The sequence below is a fragment of the Apium graveolens genome, chromosome 11, assembly GCF_009905375.1.
Source record: "Apium graveolens cultivar Ventura chromosome 11, ASM990537v1, whole genome shotgun sequence".
NCBI lineage: Eukaryota > Viridiplantae > Streptophyta > Magnoliopsida > Apiales > Apiaceae > Apium > Apium graveolens.
Window position 1 is genome coordinate 83136499 of NC_133657.1, and position 10501 is coordinate 83146999.

Here is a 10501-nt window from a genome sequence, read left to right on the forward strand (position 1 = left end):
AGCCACCCTGATGCATGAAAATATAATTGGGCTATTGGACTCCCCCTAGTCCAAGTGACATTTCTGCTACTAATCACACACACAAGTGTTTTACTCTGAGTGAATACGTCTGAAATGAAGAAGAGACTGACTGTTAGGGAATCCATTTGTAATCTCCAGAACTACATGATTAGCTTATGTAGCATGTACATACAAGTAGTAATGGAAGCTTTTCTTATTGTCAATATTTAGGACTTGTGCTCCACAAGAAGCATTAACATGACACATACCACAATCCTCAATATTTGAATCCAAGAATACAAACCAACTAGTCGATACCTATTATGCTGCACTTATGCCTCTGCAGCTGACAAACTTAAGGGGAAAATAAAAATATACGGAAGAATCAACAATGCACAAGGAACTACAAGTAAACAACTCATAAGAACATTTAACAGTAACATGTCAAATAATTTTCTCACATCTAACGCATAAGAATAATTTTGAACTTTCCTTAAATACCTTAAATAAATAAGAGCATCTACAACCACGATCTCCTGTTTAGCTAAAAATCTCATGTAGCACTCATATATAGATATTAGGTAAAAAAACACCACTCCAACTACATCACTTGTTAGCAAAAAAAAATTTAAATATTCTTCATCTAGTCTTCTATATTTGTTGAATATTTAGGTGTTAACTATATCTTTCAATCTAGACATTACTACGTACACATACACATTAATACATGCATATATTTATATAATATTTAATACATAAATATTAAAATTATTATTTTATATATAATATTTTTAATTTATATAATATTAATTGTGAAAATATTGTTCTCTTATTAACAAAATTTATTAATTATTTTTAACAAACAATATATATAATACAATATATATTAGTAACTTTTTATTAAAAATATTTTTGTTATATTTATATGTTATTATATTTTCAGTTGTAATAATTATTAACTTACAATTATATATTTTAATCATATATTGAATTAAGTATTAACTAAATTTATTTTATTATTTAAATTTTATATATACATATAAATCTGAAAAATAGGAATAAAATAATATTTTTGAATATAGCTAATGATTATAGCTAATATCACCGGAGTACATGGCTTTACTAACTATTTTAGCTAGAAGATGCTCTAAGTAGTTAAAGATATGATCAATAATCAATTACTACATGTTATTGGAGCTCCAATTACAAACAATTACAAAACAATTTAAATGTGTTCGAGTTCGTCAACCCGATCAAACTGACTCAACCCAACCCTCTTTTAGACCGATTAAACCGTTTAAAAAAATCCAATCCTTGGTTGGTTAAAAAAAATTCAAACCGCATTAAATAGGTTGGGTATGGATTCAATATATTTTTGGTCAACCCAACCCAACCCAACCTGATTTAACTTAAGAATCGTTCAATAATTTAAATATACTCTATATAGTACATGCAATTATACATTGTACAATATATATTTTTTCATTTATAATTATATTTCATCTATGTGTTTATGATTTATGATATGATATACATTACTAAAATTTCAATTTAAGAATAGTACTATAATCGTAAATTCTACTATTCGAAATTAGAAATTATATGTAGTAGTGAAATATTTTTTTATATAACCATTCAATCCGTTCAAACCAACTCAACCCGACCCAAATCGATATATGGCAGGTAGAATTGGGTTACAATTTTATATCTTACAAATTGGGTCGAAAAATTTCAAACCTATTTAATTGGGTTGTAAAAACGTCTGCAACCCGGCCAACCCGATCCTTGAACACCCCTGCTCACAAGTAAAACCAGAGCTCCGTTCCATAAGTTAAACACTCAAGTTGAGTGTGATCGAGGGGGTACGTACAGCACATGTGATTTGCAGCAATTTACAGATTAATAAGATCTCCGAGTCCCAATACCTTAACGTTTCCCCAATTGCAGAGTTGGTCACTGTCGACATTAAAAAGAAGCCACAAATATGTGGCATCACATCACAAATCACAAAGAAAAATCTCAATTATATGTTTTTTCTGCACACACAAAGCATCCTAAGAGCCAAAACTTTAAGTTTTTGGCTGCTTCTCATTTTCGACCAAGTATCGCTTTACTGAATCTTTTTGAACAACTAGCTTCTACAAGCTTATATAAGCTGTGCTGGTAACAGGTTCCAAAATTTATTTTACTTCCGAGCTCTGTAGAATTGTCCTTCCCTGTCCCCGTCCCTATCTAATGTCCGAACTCGACAAACAATGTTTAAATTTTTATTTAGATCATTTGGAAAATAAATTCTAAAACTACCTTTCCTCACCCGATTTTCTGAGATTGGTGATGAAGGATGATAAAAAATTATTTTTTTTGCTAAATTTTTCTAAACTTTTCATATAGGCCTCCTTTACTTTGGGATAGGAGTCTTCCATTCTTTACATTAGGTTACGAGTGCTCTACACATACTTTAATATTTTTATTAAATGTAGTTGTATATTATTTTTTTTAAAAAAAAAATCTTCTAAATAAAAATATAATATTTATTTTTTTATAAAAAAAAAATTAAAAATGAATTTCAAAACTATGCTTTATGGTTACATTAAAATACATGTCAAATATATGAAAAAAAATGTAAAAAAATGAGACGAACGGACATAGCACGTGGGTATGGGTTTGAGAACAACTCCGATTGTACCCAACGTCTTAAGAGCAAGTGCAGCGCGGGGCTGCTTTGCTCCTGGGGCCGCATGAAATGGCTTGTCCAATCTTTTGTGACACTAGACAGCATTGTGTGCTTTAGACAGAAATGGTCCAGGGACGCCACACTCTTGATTACTGACCTCCGCAAGTGAATATAACGGTAATATTATCGTTGAAAATATTAACGTTGTAATATTAACGTTTATATAAACGGTAATATATTTCTCTCCTATAAATACCAATCCCCAAACTCCTATTATTTACACTCTCAAATTCTAAAAAAAAAATTAGCAAAAGATGAATCCAAATAATCCCCCATCTTCAAACCAAAATCCGAATCCTCAAAATCTAAACCCTCAATTTCCATATCCATATCCAAATTCATATTTTTCGAACCCACAAAATTTAACTTTTAATTCTCAAAATTCTCAATTTCCATTTTCATATCCTCAAAATTCTCCATATCAGTTTCCTTTTCCGCCATTTTCAAATCCGCCATTTTCAAATCCACAATTTGAAACGTAACAAACACCTATCAATATTCAAAATTCGCCGGAAACGCAAGTTCCGGCCTTTGGTCATGAAAATATTATTGATTTAAATGATGATTGTGAGGAAGCTGAAGAGGTACGAGAAGTAGTTGGTCAGTGGAAGTGGGTTGAAGATAAACTCTTAATAAGTGCATGGTTGAATGTGTCAATTGATCCACTAATCGGTACTGATCAAAAAGCTGAAGCATTTTGGGACCGAATTCGTCAATATTGCGAAGAAGATAATCCTGGTGTCATTAAGAGAGGAGTTATGTCAATGAAAAAAAGGTGGCAACGAATAAATGAAGGTGCTCAAAAATTTGGATCGTGTCATGATGAGGCTTAACGAATAGTCGGGAGCGGTTCAAACTTGGACGACATAATTGAGAAAGCCCATACTCTACATTTAAAATATTACAAGAAGAAGAGTAACTTTGACAATCATTGGCGTGAGTTTCGTAGACATCCCAAGTGGAGAACTCCTACAACTAGTGCTAGTTCTAAAAGAACTAAAATAAGTAGTTCTGGAACTTACTCTTCGGAGGGAAATAATGATACACCAACATCTGATGAATTTGAGTCAATTCGTCCTACATGTACAAAATCAACTAAAAGAAAGGGAAAGGGGAAGGCAACAGTTGCAGAAGTTAATGAATATGAAGCTTTCGAAGCTAATGACTTGAGAAAAATGACCATAATGGAAACCATAAATGAAATTCGTCAAAAAGACATTGAAACCCGACAAAGAGAGCTTGAGGCGAAGCAAGCTGAGATGGATTTACAAGTAATTTTGGCAGATACTGAAAAAATGAATGATGCTCAGCGGAAGGCTCATGCAAAATTGCTTGAGAAAATACAGGCAAGAAACTAGTGTTTGTCTTTTTTTGTTTGTTTGTATTTGTTTGTAAGGTAGTCGTTGTTTTCATTTGTTTGTAAGCTAGTTGTTGGAAGCTAGTTGTTGTTTTTATTTATTTGTAACTAGCCGTTAGAATATATTTGTTCTTGCCTTCTATATAAACTAGATGTATCATCTCTTTCAATTCACATCAACATGAATGAAACACCTACACCAGAAAGCTTCACCGAAGAATTCACTGAAGAATTCATTGAAGAGTTTTTCGATGACACTAGAAGAAATCATCAACTCGAGCTCTTCCATAAAATATATGGACAAAGCTCAACATCCACACCTCGAAGAAATATTTACAGGGATCGTGAAGGAGGTCATCACCGTCTAGTGAATGATTATTTTTCACCGAATCCTGTATATCCAGAAAATATATTCCGGCGAAGATTTCGTACGGGAAGACATGTCTTTCTTCGTATGGTGGATGCTGTTTCAAATTCTGATCCATACTTTCAACAGAGGATTGATGCAGTGGGAAGAAAAGGTTTATCACCTCTACAAAAATGTACTGCGGCAATGCGTATGTTGGCATACGGTGTCTCTGCTGATGCTGTTGATGACTACGTTCGTATTGGAGAGAGTACGGCGGTTGAATGCTTGAAAAAATTCGTCTCCACTATATGTACAATATTTGATGGTGAATACTTACGAAAGCCGAACTCGAATGATGTGCAACGTCTATTACAGATGGGTGAGGCTCGTGGCTTTCCCGGTATGATGGGCATTATTGATTGCATGCACTGGCAATGGAAAAATTGTCCGAAAGCATGGAAGGGAATGTTCATGAGTGGTCATAAAGGAGTTGCAACAATTATACTAGAAGCGGTTGCCTCATCTGATCTTTGGATATGGCATGCATTTTTTGGAGTTGCTGGATCAAATAATGACATAAATGTTTTAGATCGGTCGCCGGTATTTGATGATGTGCTACAAGGTCGTGCCCCTGAAGTAAATTATACAATTAATGGGAACAATTATAATATGGGATATTATGAATGGGCTACATTCGTTAAAACGATACCACGTCCACAAGGTGAGAAAAGGAAATTATTTTCTAAATATCAAGAAAGCCAAAGAAAAGACGTTGAACGCGCATTTGGTGTGTTACAGTCCCGTTTTGCAATTGTACGTGGTCCGACACGTTTTTGGGACAAAGAAGATCTTGGGAGGATCATGAGAGCATGCATCATAATTCATAATATGATTGTTGAGGACGAAAGGGATACATATGCCACTCAATTTGGTCCATTACCAACTTATGATGATGCAACAAATGGCTTATCGCAACCAAATTTAGGCGAAGAACCTTCCGTGCCGTATGAAACGTATATCCAAAATAGTATGCAGATGCGTGATAGACGGGTACATCGTCAGCTACAAAATGACTTGATTGAGCATATCTCGCAGTTCCATGAGAATCGTTAATCTTTTTTATTGTAATATTTAAAATTTAATGTTTTCTTGTATGTTGTATTATTCCATGATTTTAATAATATGATGCATTTTAATTATTGGGACATTTTTTTTAATTTAATAATATTTTAATCACTTTAATTTAATTATTACAATTTTAACATTAATAAAATAAATTTAAAGTCAAATTATAAAATCATATACTAAACCTACATTATAATAATAATATTAGAGACCCCACAAAATATAAAAAGTGGCCTTTGCATTGGATGGCTCGGGGTCAGTTTTTTATCATTCCACCTCCAACTGAGGTGTCACGTTTGTGTCAGCGGGGGGCAGGGAAGTTAACCCCCACCGCTGCTGGTGCTCTAAACTCCTTCGGTTGTACCCAACGTCTTGGGTTCATTTATATTTGGTTAAACTAGTTTACTCTAAATTTTTTTGAACTCGGAACAAATGAGTCAAGTTTACATGCCATTCCATTTATTTTACATTCTTATACTTTCCGACCTTAAAAAACTAGGAAGTATGGCTCAAGCAAGGTAATAATCCTCTGCAATTATTTAGCAAAATATAAAATAAAATAATCCTCTGCAATTATAATAAATTAATTTAGTAAGGATATCACTGTTCATTGAAAAAATTAGTTTCCAATATAATCCGTTGCAAAACAAACATGTAACGTAGTTTGCCACTTGTTCTCGTCTCATGTTAATCATAAAACCATTAATGTCAAACAATGGATTTCCAAAACCAAAGGAACCAATGCAGAACCACAAAGATGAAGTTGAACTATCAAGCTTTATTTACAGAGACTGCAAAACTGTCCGAACATCCATGCTAACATGGAAAAAGACAAAATGAAGGCTCTACATGTATCTTCCTGTTAATAAAACTAATTGAGCTTAATTTACTGCGACACCAAGCTAGTTGTTCCGTATTTAGTTTAGGCATACTTAACACCCTTGACACTAACTTTAAATCTACTTGAGAGAAGAAGAAATGAACTTGGTTAGAAGAAGAAGAATCATCTTCTTTGCACTTTCGGAACTTCTTCAATATGCTATGTGAACTTCTCAATTGGTCTTTTAGCTTCTTCGTTTTCTGTACGACATAATAAATATAGACCATTAGCATCTACGCAAAAGATCAACAAAAAATATTTCTGTACATTTAAGGACTATTATGTGCTACCTTTTGGAGATCTTTCTGAAGCTCCCCCAAAATTTCAGAGGCTGCTTTCTCTTGAGGGTCTACCAGGACTTCCTTCTGCCTTCTGACCTTTGCATGGCTACACTGCTTATCGGAACAGATAAAACGCCAAAACAATCGTATTGATTCTTCCAAAATCTCAACAAGCATATCAGTGGTAATTGTATAATCACCTCTCTGTTTTCCTTTACCTTTCTTCGCATCATCTGATATATCCTCTGCAAAGTCGTGCATAAGTTAGTTTCTATATCAATCGTTTTCAGTTTAACAAGTAGATAACTTTGGAGTACAGTTTGATGGACATCTGAGCTTCGTATTTTTACCTCTTACTACAGGAATCTGAAGAAAATCTCGAAAAACACATCGATGTTTGATGTAGTTCTGGATCCTTGGCCCTTGGAAAGGTTCATCCTCTATAAATCGTTGGACAAGCACTTGAAACTGTTGAAATTCCCCTGCTACTTCATTATAGCTGCGTATACCACGAGGATCAGAGTCCCAAAGATCCAAGGCCATCCCATATTGCCAATGTAGAAATTCCCAGGACAGACACATCTGGCCTACATAAACCAATTCTAATTCAGTCTGCAACTCACTGATGAATTTCTTCATGCGGTCAGTTTCATGTTTTTTAGCTTTGTTAAAGTATAAGTTTTCGGATAGAATTGAAGCTATATCTGGGATGGAAATTTTCTTGGCTGAACTTGAATTGCCTGGTTCTTTCAAATGCAGAAAACCTGTGTGGAACTTTTATTAGGCTAGGAAAACAAAAGGTATATAAAAAGACTGCAGAACAGATCATGAGTCCATTCTAATAAAAAATCATAGTTTCTTGTTATTTTGTAGTATCTGTAGGTGACTATTAATGTTCAAAATAATAAAAAATAACTCTACAATTTTAATAATTTAGACCTTTACCAAATGGTGCTACTTCTAATGATGGATTATTCTTAAAAAAAAATTACATAAGGATTTTTTCGAGAAGCAACTATTTGTAGGAGAATATCTAACTTACGTCGTAACATAAACAGTCGGCACTTACGTTAAGTTACATACTTTCAACATAGGAGATTTTATAAGAGTTAAGCAAGAGGTGGCAGCATACATAATGTATGTATTAAACAAAGACGAAAGCTCTAAATGTCAAAAAAACACGAGGTATTCAGATGTATACCAATAAAACCTTTTCTAGTAAGTTTCTTGCCAAGGAAACAAACCACCTCTTGTACGGCATCTTATTATATTTGCAATTTTTCCTCGTCATTTCAATGCTTAACAGTCACCAAAACAAGGATCAAGATTTTTATGTTCCTGGTCATCTCAACTAACTACATCTACCTTCTTTTCATATTTAGCATGACATGTAATTATCTTATTCATTGCAGTATATTTGCTATAGATGTGATCTTTAATTATTACTGGTTTATGAAAACTGAAAAGTAACTCGATGCAAGAAATTGGATAGGAAGATAAGAAATGACTAACCTATTGCATACATTTTCTGGTAAGTCAAGACATCGAGCTTCCTCATCTTCTCGCTGTAGCTCTTGTAAAATCTGTGAAGCTCGCCTATTGGATTTTGATGCTGTAACTTCTCATCTATTTTCCATGGCTTTAAATCCTCCATAATCTTTGGTGATTCAGAGTCCTCCAATATGGTAGGAAGCCCGGTAGCTCTTACCTTCCTAAGCTCCATCTTCAACTGCTCAACCAAATCTTGATGTTCCCATAACGTTTCAAGTTTATTCGTATCCTCAGTTTCCACAGCTGATATAGTCTTAGACTCCCGAAGTTCAGAATTAGTCGCGGTGTTAATAGACTTATTGTTTGACCCTTCATCAAGATTTTTCGGAGATAAAAAGTTGGTTGTATTCTTATCACGACTGTTCATACTTTCTTCCAATGTATTAAGCTCTTCCATTATATCACTGTCTTCTCCTTTAAAATTATAGGACTCCTGACTTTCATCCAAGTCTGATTCAGTACTATCCAAACAGTCTTCTTCCAATTTTCCAAGCTCTTTCATTATATCACTATTTTCTCCATCAAAACCATATGATGTTAGACTTTCATCAAAGTCCGACAATTCATCACTAGATTCTGTCTTCTTCTGATCAACGTCAATCAAATAATCAAGGTCAAATGTTTCTCCGAAGTCTTTTTCTGATAAAAAACCATCTGTACCAATCCATTTGAACTCAGAATCCATAGAGGAAGATTCAATTTCATCCAAAACTTGCAAATTGTTTTCTACATCGAAATTATCTCCTGTATCCCTCCTAAAAACCACTTTCTCGTTTTTCTCATTAATTTCTTCCCTTTCTACACCACTAATCATACTTACCTTGGTTTTTCCAAGTTTTTCTAAAGAAGCAACATTTAAATGTTTATCCGATAGATACTCTTCTTCATCATTAATATATTTACTTGCGAAAAAATCATCATTAGGTTCTGCATTCACCTCCTCCACGCTGAAACTAACAGTCTCGGGTTCTTGAATATTAAACTCCGTACTACTTTTTTTAGGCAAATCATACTTACCGATGCTCGTAGAGGAGGGTAAAACTTGTGAGCTAACAAATTCACCACTCCCCTTCTTACTTGTAATGAATTCCTCATAGGTAGGAAACTTAAACTTAAAAGAAAAATCGCTGGTTTCTTTTTCCGAAAAACTACCACATAAAACATCTCCTTTAAACCCTAATTCTTGTTTTTCATTCACGTAACTGGAGACAATCTTGTCATTTGTGTCACATAGAGTGCTTGAACTATACTTAACGGGATCATTCTTCATGTCTAACCTGTTTACAAAAGCAAAACAAAAAAAATTACAACTAATTATAATTATATACATACCTAGTCACAACCAAGGAAAGAGAGGTGAAAACAACGAAACAAATCATGAAAAAAGGGAATATATTGAGAATACCTAAAAAAATATGCTGTCATGACACGAAACAGAGGAAGCAAATATGCAAACCAGAAATTGTTCAAGAGGCCAAACAATCTCTGAAAAGCAAACCCTACTGTAAAACCCATATTATGATAACTTACATGGGTTTTAAACACAAGCACCTTCCTTGTATCCATGATCAATCTCTAATTTTCTTCCATACCAATCAAAAAACAGTGTGTACCTATCAAGTCTTGGCGAATACCGATATTTCTCTCGATGACAGGAGGTCGAGAGTTAAAACACAACCGAGCATGTGTGTATTTAAAAATGTGTATAGTAAGTTAAAAGAAACAAGTTAAAGCTAGTTAGAGAGAGATAGGGTACCTGTGAAAGATTAAGTTGAGAGGTCCGTTCGATTTTAGTGTTCCAAGGAAGGGATAGTCAATATTTGAATCAAGTAAATATTGAATGTTTACGCGTTTCTCGAAATAGATAATTTTTACGTTGAAATTTCACATCTCTTTGACATGAAATAACATCACTATTTCTGGTGTGTGCATAAGAATATAATAAGCACTAACTCTCATAAATTTGGTGTATTTTGATTGATTCTCTAATCATAAATATTGATGGACCCCCTACGTTTACAACAATTCCATCAATAAAAATATATTAAACTCATAAAATTTAGGGCACACATTAAAAATACCTATTTTGTGTTCATATGTTCCTATTTATGTTTACACTGCGTGTACCGAAATGTACGCATCTTAGTATCTCAAATTAATTGTTAATTTTGTTAAATTATCATATTTATTAATTTTTTTTATTTTCACTCAATTTTAATTATTT

General features: G+C 33.5%; 1 protein-coding gene across 2 annotated transcripts; it reads right to left on the reverse strand.

Moving 5' to 3' along the window:
- Nucleotides 1–6220: 6220 nt before the first annotated feature.
- LOC141696634 (uncharacterized) lies at nt 6221–10086 on the reverse strand. Of its 2 annotated transcripts, none has more exons than XM_074500752.1 (5): nt 9683–10086; nt 8239–9554; nt 7077–7313; nt 6736–6971; nt 6221–6645 (listed from the first exon to the last, which is right to left on the reverse strand). In XM_074500752.1, exons 1-5 carry the CDS (start codon nt 9841–9843, stop codon nt 6382–6384), a joined length of 2214 nt encoding a protein of 737 aa, XP_074356853.1. In that variant the 5' UTR covers nt 9844–10086; the 3' UTR covers nt 6221–6381. The 2 variants fall into 2 exon arrangements, with proteins under 2 accessions (XP_074356853.1, XP_074356852.1); XM_074500751.1 differs by having other exon boundaries at nt 7077–7490.
- Between the last annotated feature and the right edge of the window lie 415 nt (nt 10087–10501).